Source organism: Ornithorhynchus anatinus, chromosome 3, assembly GCF_004115215.2.
Source record: "Ornithorhynchus anatinus isolate Pmale09 chromosome 3, mOrnAna1.pri.v4, whole genome shotgun sequence".
Taxonomy (NCBI): domain Eukaryota; kingdom Metazoa; phylum Chordata; class Mammalia; order Monotremata; family Ornithorhynchidae; genus Ornithorhynchus; species Ornithorhynchus anatinus.
In genome coordinates, this window is record NC_041730.1 from 46,933,409 (window position 1) to 46,950,736 (window position 17,328).

Below are 17,328 nucleotides of genomic sequence, written 5' to 3' on the forward strand. Positions count from 1 at the left end.
AACACTTAACAAATATCATCATCATTATTATTATATCAAGTGCTTAAAAGGGACAGATCCAGGTGCATAGGTGACGCAGAAGGGAGAGTGAGTGGCTTTGTGTGGGAAGTGTTCTCCTCCGAGGGCATCATGTCTACCAATTCTGTTGCATTGTACTCCCCCAAGCACTTAGTACAGTAATGGGGATTAAGAGTGGGGCATGGACAGTATCCAACCTGATCAGCTTGTTTCTACCCCAGGGCTTAGTACAGTGTCTAGTGCATGGTTAGTGATTAACAAATACCATGAAAAAAATTAAAACTCCAAACCACTGGGGTCTCAGAGCTGAAGTGACATTCCCTGGTGCCAGAAACCTAAAACTGGGAGCTGGATTCCCTTCTGATATTCCAAATCACCCATTTCTCAGTTCCTGATTTCTCCCCACACAATCCCCACCATCTTCGCCACCCCATTTGAATCCCCATTTCTATTTGGGAACAATAGAACCCAGAACCTCTGACTCCCAGGTCTGGACTCTAGCCATTCGGCCACACTGCTTCTCTCACGATTCCTACTCAGCTTGTCTCCTGCCCCACATACCCTAATGAGGTGGTTTATCCTCCAGTAATGGCCTAACCCAAGGGGAAGCTCCTTCCTGCTAGACTGTAAGGTCCTTGACGAGAGGAACCGTGTCTAACAGCTCTTGTATGCTCTCAAACGCTTAGTTCAGTGCTCTGCGTACAGTAAACGCTCAAGAAATCCTACTAGATTAAGGGGATTAGAGGTAGGAGGGGGCAAACTTGTTGAGTGCTTTAAAGCTGATAGTAAAGAGTTTCTGTTTGATACCACCACTGGGGAAACATAGACTGAACATCTTTGGAGAAAAATGAGCCGGGCAGCAGAGTGAAGTAAAGACTCGAGAGGGAAGAGACAGAAGGTAGGTCAGCGAGGAGGCTGATGCAGTAGTCAAGACAAGTTAGGATTAGTGTTTGGATCAGTATAGTAGCAGTTTGGATGGAGAGGAGAATGAAGATTTTAACAATGTGAAAATTAGAACAGACTGGATTTGCTGACGGATTGAATAGGTGGGTTGAATGAGAAAGATGAGGCCAGCACAATGCCAAGGTTACAGGCTTATGAGCTAGGGAGGATAGTGATGCTGTCTACAGTGATGGAAAAAACAGAAGAAGGTAATATAAATAAATTACAATTATGGATGTAAGTGCAGTGGGGATGAGGGAGGGGTGAATAAAGGAAGCAAGTCAGGGCGAAGAGGAAGGAAGTGGAATTAGAACACAACAGAGTTGGCAGGCGTATTCCCTGCTCAAACGAGCTTGCAGTCTAGTGGAGGAGACAGACATTAATATGCATAAATATATCATGTAAATGTTCATATCATTAATAGTATGTTCGATAAATTTTTTCTGATTTCTGGATTGTGTTTCTTAGCCAGCATCCCAGCGGTGTTTGGGTGGTTCCTTTAGGTAGCTTGGGGATTCCGAATTCAGGCCAGTGAAACCATCTTACTCCCTTTCTGTTCACTACAGCAATCTCACCATAGTTTGGAGCTTGCTTCTGTGAGCAGTAGGAAGCCCGGATTTAAACAGATCTAAAACCCAGAGCCTCTCAGCGTCACGCCTGGAGAGTTTCCATTACTCCATCAGTCTTGACTATGGGAGGGAAAGTCAAGCAGAGGCCAACCCATTCCATTCCGAGCTTGGACGGTGGCTAGCGAGTGGAAGACAATCTGCTACATGTCAAAACTCCCCCGTTCTGGGCAGCACGGCATGGGAGAGAGTCAAGGGTGGAGACTCAGGTTTATTGTGCTGAAGGAGGCAGTGGTAAACCACTTCTGGATTTTTACCAAGAAACCTCTATGGATACACTACCAGAGAGATTGCAGATGGAGGTGGGTTGTGCTGGGAGAGATGTGTCCATGGCATCGCTATGGGTTGGAAATGACTCGACAGCATGAGACGACAACAACAAAACCAAGAGATCCATCAATGAGAGAGAGCATATTTATGGGTAGGTTTTAGTGGATTGAAAAGTATTTACGTCTCTAAGAAGGGCAGATGGATTAAGTGGTAATGCTGTATTTTAAAGATGACCTCTTCAAATGATGAGTCAGAAAGTTGTTTCCTATAGCCGAAATCAGGGGGAAGAAGCAATCTGGCCAGGAAGAGTCAGTCAATTAATGGTATTTATTTGGCACTTACTGTGTGCAGAACACTGTACTAAGCTCTTAGTAAAGTACAACATGACAGAGTTAGTAGACACGTTTCCTGCCCACAGCAAGCTCACAGTCGAGTTTCCAGAGCTATTTGCCTCAATCATCCGACGTCCTCCACGACTAAAAAAGATCGATTTGACTCATTGCCCCTGTAACCTTAGTAAAATCCCCTGATTTTAAATTCATTCATTCATTCAGTTGTATTTATTGAGAGCTTACTGTGTCCTGTCTCTCTCAGGGTGATTGGACAGAGAGTTGCCGATAACCCCATGACCTGAGGCAGGAGAGACTCTGCTTCTGGTCACATGCCACAAAGGAGGAGAGTCTGGAATATTGCAAACCAGCACCCCCCCCCATAATTAATATACTCAAACTTGTAATAACATCTGTGTAATAACAGTGTTCTTTCTGTTCATCCCCTTAAAAAAAGGGCACTGTAGCTTAATGAATGACCGATACTTATTAGGTTAAGTTGTATTAGAGGAGGCCTGTGCTTATATAGTTGAAGTGATTTAATAGGTATTATTAGGATAATTAGAAAATGATCACAGTTGAGCAATAATATTGAGCTATAAAGGTTGTGAATAACCAAATTTAGAGGCAGGCCTGCAAACACTAGTCTTCAGTGTCATTTACACAACTCTCCTCTGATAATTATGTGAGCCAGGAATGAAAGGCCCCTTTGTTCAGATCAGTTATTCATTAGCCGAGGCACTGAATTAGTGAGAACATGCTGGGTTCCACACAAAGTACAGTGATAGCTGATGAACAAAATGAGCCTTTGATGATCTCCTAATTGTAGTGACAACAATTCGGTCTTTCTCCCCTTAACCTTCAAAGATAATCACAGCCCAAAGAATAATTTTCTTTTCTCCCTCTCCCCAGTGGGTCTACCCCACCCCCTAACCCCCCCCATTGTCCACCGGAAGAAACACAACACACCATGGTTTACAAATCCTGATTGTGCGGCAGATTGTCTTCCAGCCCAGAGGGCGTCATAGAAGGGATTGGAGTGGGTTGGTTGAGGTGGTTGCCTGACTTGGGTGACTGGGCCACGGTGGATAGAAGTCTTCCTGGTCCCGGAAGGAGGGATGGGGCCTTTAGGACAAGGCATGCAGTGGACCATCTCTCCCTTCACCCTTTGGGTCTTGAGACTCCTCTGTGAGCAGGTGTGTTTCGCAGGGTTGAGTTTTCAAAGTAAGAAGCACTGTGGCCTAATGGATAGAACACGGGCGGACCTGGGTTCTAGTCCCGGCTCTGTCATTTGTCTGTTGTGTGACCTGGGGAGATTCACTTTACTTCTCTGGCTCTCTGGGCCTCAACTGTAAAATTGGGGATTAAAACTGTGACGTCCCTGTGGTGCTGATTAGCTGGTACCCAGTACTATGGGTACCAGAGAAGCAGCATGGCTCAGTGGAAAGAGCCTGGGCTTGGGAGTCAGAGGTCATGGGTTCAAACCCCGGCTCTGCCACTTGTCAGCTGTGTGACTGTGGGCAAGTCACTTCTGACCTTCTGGACTAGATAGGACTTTTCTCTGGACTATAAGCCTGCTGTGGGCAGAGAACGTGTCTACCAACTCTGTTATATTGTACTCTTCCAAGCGTTTAGTACAGTGCGCTGCACACAATAGCGCACATTGATGATTAATTCTACAACCTCAGCGGGCATTAGCTAGGTGTGTGGTTATTCAACATATTGTTTGTGATTTTCCAGAGGAATTAATGTCTATCCGCCCTTCTCTAGACTCCATTCATTCAATTCATTCAATAGTATTTATTGAGCACTTACTATGTGCAGAGCACTGTACTAAGCGCTTGGAATGAACCAGTCGGCAACAGATAGAGACAGTCCCTGCCGTTTGACGGGCTTACGGTCTAATCAGGGGAGACGGACAGACAAGAACAATGGCAATAAATAGAGTCAAGGGGAAGAACATCTCGTAAAAACCGATGGCAACTAAATAGAATCAAGGCGATGTACATTTCATTAACAAAATAAATAGGGTAATGAAAATATATACAGTTGAGCGGACGAGTACAGTGCTGAGGGGATGGAAGGGAGAGGGGGAGGAGCAGAGGAAAATGGGGGGAAAAGAGGGTTAAGCTGCGGAGAGGTGAAGGGAGGGTGGTAGAGGGAGTAGAGGGAGAAGAGGAGCTCAGTCTGGGAAGGTCTCTTGGAGGAGGTGAGTTTTAAGAAGGGTTTTGAAGAGGGGAAGAGAATCAGTTTGGCGGAGGTGAGGAGGGAGGGCGTTCCAGGACCACGGGAGGACGTGGCCCCGGGGGTCGACGGCGGGATAGGCGAGACCGAGGGATGGCGAGGAGGTGGGTGGCGGAGGAGCGGAGCGTGCGGGGTGGGCGGTAGAAAGAGAGAAGGGAGGAGAGGTAGGAAGGGGCAAGGTGATGTAGAGCCTCGAAGCCTAGAGTGAGGAGTTTTTGTTTGGAGCGGAGGTTGATAGTCAACCACTGGAGTTGTTTAAGAAGGGGAGTGACATGCCCAGATCGTTTCTGCAGGAAGATGAGCCGGGCAGCGGAGTGAAGAATAGACTGGAGCGGGGCGAGAGAGGAGGAAGGGAGATCAGAGAGAAGGCTGACACAGTAGTCTAGCCGGGATATAACGAGAGCCTGTAGCAGTAAGGTAGCCGTTTGGGTGGAGAGGAAAGGGCAGATCTTGGCGATATTGTAAAGGTGAAACCGGCAGGTCTCGGTAACGGATAGGATGTGTGGGGTGAACGAGAGAGACGAGTCAAGGATGACACCGAGATCGCGGGCCCGAGAGACGGGAAGGATGGTCGTGCCATCCACGGTGATAGGGAAGTCTGGAAGAGGACCGGGTTTGGGAGGGAAGATGAGGAGCGGACTCTAGCTCACTGTGGGCAGGGAATGGGTCATTTATATTGTACTCTCCCAAGAGCTTAGTAAGTGCTTTGCCCAAAGTAAGCCCTCAATTGATTGATAAGAATCATTTCCAAGGGGGGAAAAAATCTGGAAAATCCAAGATGATGTCTGAGCACAGACTCTGAAATCTTTATGAATTCAGCCCAGCCCTTAACACAGTGCTCAGCAAAGTGCTCAAAAACCAGAATGACGATGATGTTGGAGTCTTCTTTAGCAAACAGCAGGTGAAGCAGCATGGCCTAGTGGCTAGATCACGGGCCCGGGAGTCATAAGGTCCTGGGTTCAAATTGTGGCTCTGCCACTTGTCCGCTGTGTGACTTTGGGCAAGTCCCTTTATTTCTCTGGGCCTCAGTTCCTTCACCTGTAAAATAGGGATTAAGACTATGAACTCCATGTGGGACAGTGACTGTCCAACCTGATTTTCTTGGATCCACCCCGGTACTTAGCACAGTGCCTGGCACATAGCAAGCACTTAACAAATACCACAGTAATTCCGAAGACTTCGGGACTCGCTGGATCAGTGGGTGCATCAAAGGGGTAGGCAGACAGGGATGCAGCATACTGCAAAATGTTCACAAAGGTTCTCCGTTCCAAACCCATTTTTGGCTAAAGCAATCCCAACCATTAGGTCAATCAGTGGTATTTATTGAGCGCTTATTGTGTGCAGAGCACTGTACTGCATGCTTGGGAGAGTCCAATGCAACAAGGTTGGTAGACACGTTCCCTGCCCGCAAAGAGCTTAGAGTCTAGATCTTAGAATCTAGAGGGTTCATTCATTCATTCAGTTGCATTTACTGAGCTCTTCCTGTGTGCAGAGCACTGTACTAAGCACTTGGGAGAAACAGCGTGGCTTAGTGGAAAGAGCAAGGGCCCGGGAGTCTGAGGTCATGGGTTCCAATCCAGACTCTGCCACTTATCAGCTCTGTGACTTTGGGCAAGTCACTTCACTTCTCTGTGCCTCAGTTACCTCATCTGTAAAATGGGGATTAACTGTGAGCCTCACGTGGGACAACCTGGTTACCCTGTATCTACCCCGTGCTTAGAACAGTGCTCTGCACATAGTAAGCCCTTAACAAATGCCATCATTATTATTTCAATAAGGCAATAAAGAGAAACAATCCCTTCCCACAGCGAGCTAATACCCTGAGCGGCTGGATTACCTGGCAGAGGAACAAACTCTTAGTACAGTGTTCTGCACACAGTAAGTGCTCAATAAATATGACTGAATGAATGAATGACTGAACAAATTCCTCCGCTCCTGGAATGTCATCAGGAATGTGGCTGGGCCTGCTCTCCCATGGAGCTACAGGACGCTCACTGTATTCCTCTCATTGCTTAAAGCTCCAGTCCTTCCCTTCCCCACACCCCAAAATTGCTCCTCCCACCCCCTTCATTCCAGAGCTATTCTTTTAACCCTTTATTTCTGCAGGTTTTTAAAAAAATGACATTTATGAAGCATTTAGTATGTGCTGGGCACAATACTCTAAGTGCTGGAGTAGATAAAAATTAATCAGATTGGACACATTCCACATCCCACATGAGGCAGGATTGCAGGATGACATCCGATAGGTCCCTAGGGCCGAGGTGATGAGACAGCCGGAGAAGCAGCGTGGCGTGGTGGACAGAGCATGGGCCTGGGAGTCAGATGGTCACAGGTTCTAATCCTGACTCCGCCTGGGTGACCTTGGGCAAGTTACTTGTCTAGACCTAGTTCCCTCATGTGTAAAATGGGGATTGAGACTGTGAGACCCACGTGGGACAGGGACTGCGTATAACACGATTTGCTGGTATCTACCCCAGCCCTGAGAACAGTGCCTGGCACATAGTAAGTGCTTAACAGGTGCCATAGTTATTTATTATTATTATTATTATTATTATTGTTATTATCCAGCATCTGGCAGGGAGGAAAATGGGCAGCTTCAGGGAGAGACAGGAAATTCCTTCCTCAGGAATCTCTCTCTTGATGACAGTCCCCTGCCCTTCCAATTCCTACGTTCTCCATGGTGCCACAGAGACTCCCGCAGTGAGAATCCAGATCTGGATTCTCTTTAGCCTCAGCTATACATACACCATCAGTGCTCCCTTCCAGGGTGGGGAGGAGGGCTATTGTCTCAAACACAGGCAGCTGAGGTGGCTCACCGGCCTTGCGATCGTGGGGGGAAGAATTCTAATCCAATGCATTTATTCGTTATTTCTTAAACAGATTCAGGCACACAGGACGAGGCTCCACTTTTGCATGAATGGTTTAAGCTGGTCCTGGAGAAGAATAAATTATTGCAGTATGAGTCTGAGCTCTTGAGCATGTAAGTAAGGGGACTTGGAGATGGCCGGGAGTCAGAGAGGTGGTGGAGGGGGAGGGGAGAGTCTCCCGGGTCTGGGTGCCCAGCCAGGGCTCTTCCTCCTCCTGCATGCAGATAACGTCATTGAGCTAAATTGACACGTCGGGGCCTGGCATATCATCTCCCCATTAGTGACGGGGACTGTGGGGTCCTGCTCACTCGCCATGGAGACCCAAAGCTGGCAAGGGAGAGGGATTTAGGATCCTTGCGGGTGGTGGGGGGGCAGGGGGCGGGCATTTTCTGGGAGGGAGATCTCTCCTCTTTGGGTCCCTTTTCAGTTTGGGGTGGATAGCTTGGGCATATTCATGTCTGTTTTCCCTTCTTTGTTTTTTAAATGATATTTGTTAGGCATTTATTACGTGCCAGGCACTGTTCTAAATGCTGGGGTAAATACATGGTAATCAGGTTGGACATAGTCCATGTCCCATGTAACAATAATTATGGTATTTGTTAAGCACTTACTATGTGCCAAGCACTGTTCTAAGCACGGGGGTAAGTACAGGTAATCATATTGGGCACAATCTCTGTCCCATGTGGGGCTCACAGTCTTTCAGTGCTTAGAACAATACCTCAGCACTTAGAACATGCCTGGCACATAGTAAATACCATCATTATTATTATTAATCCCCATTTTACAGATGAGGGAACTAAGGGCCAGAGGAGTGAAGTCACTTGTCCTAGGTCACACAGCGGATGAGTGACAGAGCCAAGGTTTAGAATCCAGGTCCCTCTGTCTCCAGGCCTGAGCTCTATCCACAAGGCCACTCTGCTTCCCTTGACTGTAAGCTCGTTATGGGCAGGGGACGTGTCCCCTAATTCTGTTGTAGAGAATTGTACTCTACACAATGCTTAGTACAGTGCTCTGCACAGAGGAAGCGCTCAGTAAATACCACTGACTGCAACCAAGCATCCCCGGCCTCCTCACGCTTTGAGAATCTCATGTGCAGAGACCCTGCTGAGCTGTCTCTGTCGGGTGAGCAGTTGGTTCTCCAGCGAGACTGCCAGCCTTCAGGAGGACCCATTTAATGATATTTATTGAGCACTCACTCTGTGCAGGGCACTGTACTAAGCGCTTGGGAGAGTACAACAGACATATTCCCTGCCCACAAAAATCGACAGTTGGGCTCCCCACCGTCTTCTAAGTTCTTCTCCTCCAATTCTCTCCTTGACCCCCTCCAACCTTGTTTCCATCCTCTTCACTTCACAAAAACCACCCTCTCAAAGGTCTCCAATGATCTCCTTCTTGTCAAATCCAATGGCCTCTACTCCAACCTAATCCTCCACGACCTCTCAGCTGCCTTCGGCACTGTTGACCAGACGTTGCTCCTGAAAATACTATCCAACCTTGGCTTCCCTAACACTGTCCTCTCCTGATTCTCCTCCTATCTCTCTGACAGTTCAGTCTCTCTCTCTGTATCCGCTAACTCTGGGAGTAAGTATGCAAGGCTCAGTTCTGTCTACACCCACTCTCTCAGAGAACTCGTTCTCTCCCACAGCTTCAAATTTCATCTCTACTTGGGTGATTACTGAATCTACATCTCCAGCTATGTCCTTTCTCTTTCTCTTCAGGCTCACATTACCTACTGACTTCAGGACCCCCTCCCTGGAATGTCCTGCCTATACCTTCCACTCAATATTTCCAAAACAGGACTCCTCATCTTCCCACCCAAACCCTATCCTCCCCCTGTCTTTCCCATCTTATAGACATGACTGCTATCCTTCCTGTTTCACAAGCCTGTAATCGAGGGATTTTCCTTGACTCGTCTCTCTCCTCCAACCCACATATTTAATCTGTCAATGATCCTGGCAGTTCTACCTTCATGGCATTGCTAAACTCTACCTTTTCTTTTATAAACTGCTACTTTGCTGATTCAAGCACTTATAATAGCCTCTCTTGACTACTACATCAGCCTTCTCACTTTACTCCCTGTCTCTCACCTCTCCCGTTGTTACTTTGCTCGTCTTGCCTGGATCACTTTTCTAAAACACTGTTCAGTCCAACTCTTCCCACCCCTCAAGAACTTCCAGTGGTTGCCCATTCACCTCTGCATCAAACAGAATTTTCTTACCATTCCTCTAGATCGAAGCGCATTATGTGGAGGGAACGTGTTTGACAATTTTCCTAGTATTTTATGCTCCCAAGCACTCTCTGCACACAAAATCAGCATGGTCTTGTGGAAAGGGCATGATCCTGGGAGACGAAGGACCAGGGTCTTAATCCCAGCTCTGCCAATTGCTTGCTGTGTGACCTTGGGCAAGTCACTTGCCTTCTCCATGCCACAGTTTCCTGAACTGTAAAATGGGGATTCAACACCTGTTCTCCCTCCTACTTTGCTTGTGAGCCCCATGCAGGACAGGGACTGTGTCTGACCTAATTAACTTGTACCTTCCCTAGGGCTTAGAATGGTGTTTGATGCAGAATAAGCACTTAACAAATATAAAAAATAAGTGCTCAGTAAATAGCATCGATTGATTTACTGAGTAACCAAAGTGCCACCCCCCAAGCTTTGCAATCACCCTTCCTGCTCCACGTCCAGCTGAAATTTTGGCTTGTTCAGTGACTGGGCCATAGTTTTTCTGCAAGCCTGCCTTGATCTGCCCTAGGCCCAATCACACTCCAGCCAGTCAGTCCATCCTATTTATTGAGTGCTGACTGTGTGCAGAGCATTGTGCTAAGCGCTCGAGAGAGTACAATAAAACAATATAACAAGACGTAGTCCCTGCCCACAACAAGTTTACAGTCTAGGCAGGGAGATAGACATTAATATAAATAAATAAATTACAGATGTGTATATAAGTGCTGTGGGGCCGGGACTGGGGATGGATAAAGGGAGCGAGTCAGGGTGACGCAGAAGGGAGTGCAAGAAAAGGAAAAGAGGGCTATGAAGCAGGCACCAGCCCGGGGGAATCAGTGCCTGTAGGGTATGAGGAGGGAGGGCGTTCCAGGCCAGTGGCAGGATATGGGAGAGGTCAGCTGTGAGATAGATGAGATCGAGGTACGCTGAGAAGGTTGGCATTTGAGGGGCAAAAAGTGTGTGGGCTGGGTGGTAGTAGGAGAGCAGTGAGTTGAGGTAGAAGGGGGCAAGGTGATTGACTGACTGCTTTAAAGCCAAAGGTCAGGAGTTTCTGTTTGATGCAGAGATGGATGGGCAACCACTGGAGGTTCTTGAGGAGTGGCCTGAACGTTTTTATAAAAAAATGATCCAGAGAGCAGAGTGAAGTCTGGACTGAAGTGGGGAGAGACAGGAGGCGGGGAGGTCAATAAGGGGCTGATACAGTAATCATAGCGGGGTAGGATAAGGGATTAGATTAACGTGGTAGCAGTAAAGTGGTAACCAGGATCAAAGCAAATGGAAAACCAGTTGTCATCCTTTCTAGCACAAGAGGGTCCTTGGACAGTCCTAGGGAAAGCAGCGTGGCGTTAGTAGATAGAGCATGGACCCGGGAGTGAGAAAGTCACGGGTTCTAACTCCACATCCGCCACTTGTCTGCTTTGTGTGACCTTGGGTGAGTCACTTAACTTCTCTGGGCCTCAGTTACCTCATCTCTAAAATGGGGATTGAGACTGTGAGGCCCACACGGGACAGGGACCGTGTGCAAATCGATTTGCTTGTATCTATCCTGGCGCTTAGTACGACGCCTGGCATACAGTAAGCGTTTAACAAATACGTCATTAGGAGGGCGACAACTCTTGGACAGGAAAGCTTCCAGTCTGGTCCTAGCTCTTCTTGCGGCTGGGTAGCAGCTCCCAGGAGGGGCGAGGGGGGTACCCATTTCCGACAGAGGAGTGCGGCTTGGCCTTTAAGGGCCACGGCTTTGCCCGAAGCTCAACCCGAGGTGTAGAAAGCCACACCTGATAGAAAACCAGACTTCCTGATTCTCCCTCCATGTCTTTCCCCACCGGTTCCATCTATTATTATCATGATTTATTATTATTACTATTTTTATTATTATTATATTTTTAAGTGCTTGCTCTGTGCCAGGCTTTATACCAAGTGCTGGGGTGGATAGAGAATAATCAGGTTGGGCACAGTCCCTGTCTCACATGGGGTTCACAGTCTAAATCAGAGGGAGGATCATTTAATCTCCATTTTCCAGATGAGAAAACTGAGGGACAGAGCTGTGAAGGGACTTGCCCAAGGTCACCCAACAGATAAGTGGCAGAGTCGGGATAAGAATGCAGGAGCTCTAACTCCGAGGTCCACCTGGGGGAGAACAGCTGGTTACCCCTGCCTGTCATGGACCTTGGGCCTGCCGGGCGGGTCTGAGTGTTTGCCACCTGGTTCCACAGCGGGCATTGCCATTGGTGGGGTCCGGCCTGTGTGACCTTTTTCCCTCTCCGGTCTCTATCGGATCACGGGGGGATAATGGTTGGAAAGACTGGAGAGGTTGAAAGCATTGAGGATTCCCAGTCTGAATCATGATTGCAGACCCCACTTGAGAACTTTGAAGCCATTCTCTCTTTCAAAATCTTTGGCAATTAGAATTTCTTCCAACTGCTAAATCAGCTGCAACAAAACTTTATTGATTTACTCAAAAAAAGACCTGATACCAACATTTGTTTGCCAGCCCGATGGGAGCCAGAAGGTCCCCGCTGAGACTCCAGTGACTGATTTTGATGCCCTTAGTTTCTGGGAGTCAGAAAGTCATGGGTTCTAAACCCAGCTCAGCCACTGGTCTGCTGTGTGACTTTGGGCAAGTCACCTCACTTCTCTGAGCCTCAGTTCCCTCATCTGTAAAATGGGGATGAAGATTGTGAGCCTGATGTGGGACAAGGACTGTGTCCAACCTGATTTGCTTGTTTTCCTCCCCAGCATTTAGTACAGTGTTTGGCACAATAGTAAAAACCTAACAAATATCCCAGTTAGTATCATTATTATTATTATTACTAATCATCACTCTGGGGGAGCTGTACCTATTTTCCATGGGTTTTTCTCCCTCCTAAAGCTCCAGACAAGTTCAAGCAAATTACCAAAATCATTCCTGATCATTCTTTCTCATTCAAAAATGCAGGCTGAAAAAGTGCCCTAGTTGAAAGAACACCGACCTGGGAGTCAGAGGACCTGGGTTTTAATTCTGACTCTGCTTGCCGTGTGTCCTTGGGCAAGTCACTTAACTTCCCTGTTCCTCCATTTCTTCAACTGTAAAAAATGGGGATTAAATGCCTATTTTCTCTCTTACTTAAATTGTGAGCCCCATGTGGGGCAGGGCCTATGTATAACTTTATTAACTGCTTAGAATGGTGCTTGGTGTATGGAAAGTGCTTAACAAACACAATGTTAATAATAATAATAACAGCCCAAGACGGGGCTCATTTTGAGCTGGGTGACTATGATTTTTTTATGGCATTTGTTAAGCTCTTACTATGTGCAAAGCATTGTTCTAAGCTCTGGGATAGATACAAGTTAATCAGGTCAGACACAGTCCATGTCCCACATGGGGTTACCTGTCCTAATCCCCATTTTACAGATGAGGGAACTGGGGCCCAGAGAAGTGAAGCAATTTGCCCAAGGTCACACTATGGGTAGCCAGAGCTGCGGCAGTGAGAGACCGAATCTCTCTCACTTTCCTCTCCTCTCAGGCGAGGAGACCGATGGTCATGTGATCAGAACAGAAGGGCCTGCTTGCCACCCCTGGCATTTCCAGCCCCCTTGGCCCCAGAAACTAGGGAGCCTTTCGGCAGCAGCAGCATCACTAGAGGAATTAACCATGGCTATAGGCACAGTTGTCCCACTGTCTCTCCTGAGCGCTTAGTACAGTGCTCTGCCCAAAGTAAAACCACCTCTCCTGACCTCTCCTCTCCTGTCACCTTCCCTCCCCTCCCACAGTCTCACAGTCTAAATCAGAGGAAGTAGGATTTAATCCCCATTTTGCAGATGAGGAAACTGAAGCTCTGAGAAGTGACGTGACTGGCCCAAGGTCACACAGCAGGCACCGTGGTACTCAATAAGTACAATTAATTGACGTTGGTCGACCGTCCACCAACACGCTGAGATTCACTGAGCTCTGACTCTCTGTTCCACAGGGCCCAGAAGCTGGAACTGGAAGATAACCAGAGCAGATGGGAGCAGGAACAAAAAGTGAAAGTGACCTCAGACGGTAAGACTGCTGCCTTTCCAATAACACTCCCCCCCCATTTTTTTCCTTTAATGGTATTTATTAAGCATTTACTATATGTCAAATACTCTTCTAAATGCTGGAGTACTTACAAGTTAAGCAGGGTGGACCAAATCCCTGTCTCACACGGGGCTCACAGTCTAAATCGGAGGAAGTAGGATTTAATCCCCATTTTGAAGATGAGGAAACTGAGGCTCCGAGAAGTGAGGTGACTGGCCCAAGGTCACACAGCAGACAAGTGGAGGAGACGGAATTAGAACCCAGGTCTTCTAGCTCCCAGACCAGGACTCTTTCCATTAGGCCTCGTGGCTCCCTTGGAGACCCGTTCCTCTCAATATGAACACCATTGTGCCTCAGTGACCTCATCTGTAAAATGGGGATGAAGACTGAGTCCACGTGGAACAGGGACTGTGCCCAACCTGATTATCTTGTATCTACCACAGTGCCTAGCACATAGTAAGTGTTTAATAAATACCATGAAAAAAAAGGAGAGACGGCCGCTTTTCAGCCCTCTTCCTTACTCTGTCACACTGTAGAGCACAAGAAAGAAGAAACAGACCTGGAGGAGGAGAAGGAGGAGAGTTTCACCAAGACACTGTGTGCGATTGAGGCAAGAAGCAAACCCTCGGCTCTTTTAGAGGAGCAGAGTGTCAAGGAGAAGACGGAAGAACAGCTCTTCAAAAGTTCCATGCTACCCAGGGGATACCAGCTCAGTCGGACGTGAATTGCTCCCGAATTGGCCCTGGGGAGTCCAGGGGGAGCTTGAGAAATGGATGGGTGGTCCCCAGGAGAGAGGCAGCTGAATTAAACAAGGGAGGGGAGCGGGGAACGCTTCACCTCCATCAGACAGAGGATACAGCCTGGCCCGCTCTGGAGCCAAGCCGGTCGGAAAGCGAGATTCGTCAGCTCTCCTCAGGTGGGTTGAGTGGATGCAAAAACTGGGTTATCCTTCGTATTCTTGGAGATGGCTGGTTCAGGCGCGCCCTTTTCCGCACACCTTTTCTCTCCCCTATCCCTAGCCACCTTTTTTTTTTTTTTTTTTTGGTTTTTCGGGAGCACGGCTGAACTGATTGCAGATGTCACAAAGAAGGGTCATCAGTTTGAAGATGAGATTAATATTGAAAAGGGGCTCCTGGATAAGGAGCCAGAGCCCTCTGCACTGTTGATGGCAGAAAATTAAAAGCTGCTGTGGCCAGGTGTCAAATTCAGTTGTATTTGCTGACATAAATGTAATGTTCATAATGAACGCGCGTTTGATAGAAGATAAAAGCCCCGATTCTGTAAAATACTATCCTGTCAGTCAGTCAATCGTATTTATGGAGCACTTACTGGGTGCAGACCACTGTACTAAGCACTTGGGAGAGGACAACCGAACAACATAGCAGACACATTCCCTGCCCACAGCAAGCTTACAGTCTAGAGGGGGAGACAGACATAAATATAAATAAAATTGCAGATATGTACATAATACTGTGGGGCTGGGAGGGGGAATGAATAAAGGGAACAAATCAGGGCTACGCAGAAGGGAGTGGAAGAAAAGAAAAAGAGGGCTTAGTCAGGAAAGGCCTCATGGAGGAGATGGTGCCTGAAAGGTTACCAGACTTCCCAAAGGTCAAGGCATATCCAACCTTCTTATTCCAGATCTTGGTTCTAACTGCCCGGAAACTGGAAAAATCAATCAGTCAATTATATTCATTGAGAGCACTTACTATGTGCAGAGCACTGTACTAAGCTCTTGGGAGAGGTACAATATAAGAGAACTAGCAGATACATTCCCTGCCATAACAAGCTAACATTCTAGAGGGGAGAAAGACATTAGTATGAATAAATAATTTATAGTATATAATTTAAAGGTATGTACATAAGCGCTGTGGGGTTGGAGGTGGGACAAATACCAAATATAAGACATGTTTTGCCTGTGCACCTCTTTCTTGGGAGCTGCTGGGAGCAGTGGGCCATTTTTTTGAGTTAGCTTTAGATGGAACTGGAAATCCGAACTCCTTTTCCATCTACTGGACATTTCTCCACACTGTTGGTGTTGTTCCTACCTTCCCGATGCCCCAACTCTGGCACCCTGTCCCGGTCTTCTCTTGAAGATATCTTCTGGCACGACACAGAACTGAGCCTTCAGGAGAGTATAAAGCAAGTAAAAGGTCCCTGCCCTTGGGAAGCTTACAGTGTCGCACTGTTGAACAGCATACAACCTTGGCACAGAAATCAATGACAGCATCTAACTCTGGGTACCCGATGGAGATTTTCATCCCTGCTCAGTGTTTCCTAGGTGCAGATGGGTACATAAATTCATTCAACTTCCAAATTTAACTGAGAAGTCAACTGAGAAGCTGTTCATGATCATCTGCATAAACTCAGTCAACTTCCAAATTTAACTGAGAAGTCAACTGAGAAGCCATTCATGATTATCTGCTGACTTCTTGTATGTGACTTGTTGAGTTCGGGTTGTCCAGTAGAGGAAAGCTTTCTTAGACAGGCCAGCTCTGACAGCAGGCTGGTCAAAGCGTGTGGAAATGCTCTCAGGATGTAGAAGCAGCATGGACTAGTGTTAGAGTGCGGAGCTGGAATTCAGAAGGACTTGGGTTCTAATCCTGGCTCTGTCACTTGCCTGCTGTGTGATCTCGGGCAAGTCATTTTGCTTCTGTGGGCCTCAGTTCCCTCGTCTGTAGAATGGGGATTAATACTGTGAGCCTCATGTGGGACAGGGATTGTGTCCAACCTGATTAGCTTGTATCTAATCCCCAGCACTTAGAAAACTGCCTGGCACCTGGTAAGCGCTGAACAGTTACCAAATAAAAAGAAAAAAGATGGGAGTTGAATGACCTTTGCGAAGAGCAGATTCCGCTGGCCCGATGAACCTGTAGTGGTAGGTTGAAAAAGGTCACTGGCCTGGCATGATTGGCCAGTACCCACTCCATCTGAGTAGTTGGCAGGAGAATGCTAGGGGGATTTGCTCTAAGTGAATTCTGTTCCTCTCTAGCTGGAACAGGCTGCAAAGCATGGCCTAGTGGGTAGAGCCCGGGCTTGGGAGTCAGAAGAATCTCGGTTCTAATCCCATCTCCCCCACTTGTCTGCTGTGTGACCTTGGGCAAATCACTTCACAGCTCTGGGTCTCAGTTGCCTCATCTGGAAAATGGAGTTTGAGACTGTGAGCCCCTTGTGGGACAGGGAAAGTGTCCAACCTGATCTGTGCATATCTGACCCAGCGCTTAGTACAGTGCCTGGCAACAGCAAGCACTTAACAAATATCACAGTTATTATTAAAGCTTTAGGTTAGGATTCATGTTGGATAGAGTCATTAAATCCTCGGAGGCCTCTCTCCGTTGGACGACCTGATCCTCATGGGGTCTACTGGAGGCTGGAGGCCCAAGGAGCTTGTCAGCTGGGGGCGATGCTGATATCAGAGCCATGGGTGGACTTCCACACAGGCTTCCGGGGAAAGCTTCTACGTGGGCTTATAATAATGATGATAATAATGTTGGTATTTGTTAAGCACTTACTATGTGCAGAGCACTGTTCTAAGCGCTGGGGTAGATACAGGGTAATCAGGTTGTCCCACCTGAGGCTCACACTCTTCATTCCCATTTGACAGATGAGGTCAGTGAGGCCCAAAGAAGTTAAGTGACTTGCCCACAGTCATACAGCTGCCAAGTGGCAGAGTCAGGATTCGAACCCATGACCTCTGACTCCCAAGCCCACGCTCTTTCTACTGAGCTGCGTGCATGCAGGTTGACAGAGATGTGATCACAAGAAT

At 47.5% G+C, this 17,328-nt stretch overlaps 1 protein-coding gene and 1 non-coding gene across 9 annotated transcripts in view; both read left to right on the forward strand.

Moving 5' to 3' along the window:
- Positions 1-14,848, forward strand: part of MICAL2 (microtubule associated monooxygenase, calponin and LIM domain containing 2) — a 197,449-nt gene extending 182,601 nt beyond the window's left edge. For all 8 annotated transcript variants that reach the window (XM_029059580.1, XM_029059579.1, XM_029059582.1 and 5 more), the window contains 3 exons: positions 7,310-7,409; positions 13,471-13,544; positions 14,099-14,848. In XM_029059580.1, coding sequence (XP_028915413.1) covers positions 7,310-7,409; positions 13,471-13,544; positions 14,099-14,286 — 362 coding nt within the window. In that variant the 3' untranslated portion in view covers positions 14,287-14,848. The remainder of the gene's footprint in view (positions 1-7,309; positions 7,410-13,470; positions 13,545-14,098) is intronic.
- LOC114810777 lies at positions 1,600-1,737 on the forward strand. Its single transcript, XR_003758471.1, has one exon. It is a non-coding gene; the product is annotated as a small nucleolar RNA SNORA7 (small nucleolar RNA).
- Positions 14,849-17,328: the final 2,480 nt, after the last annotated feature.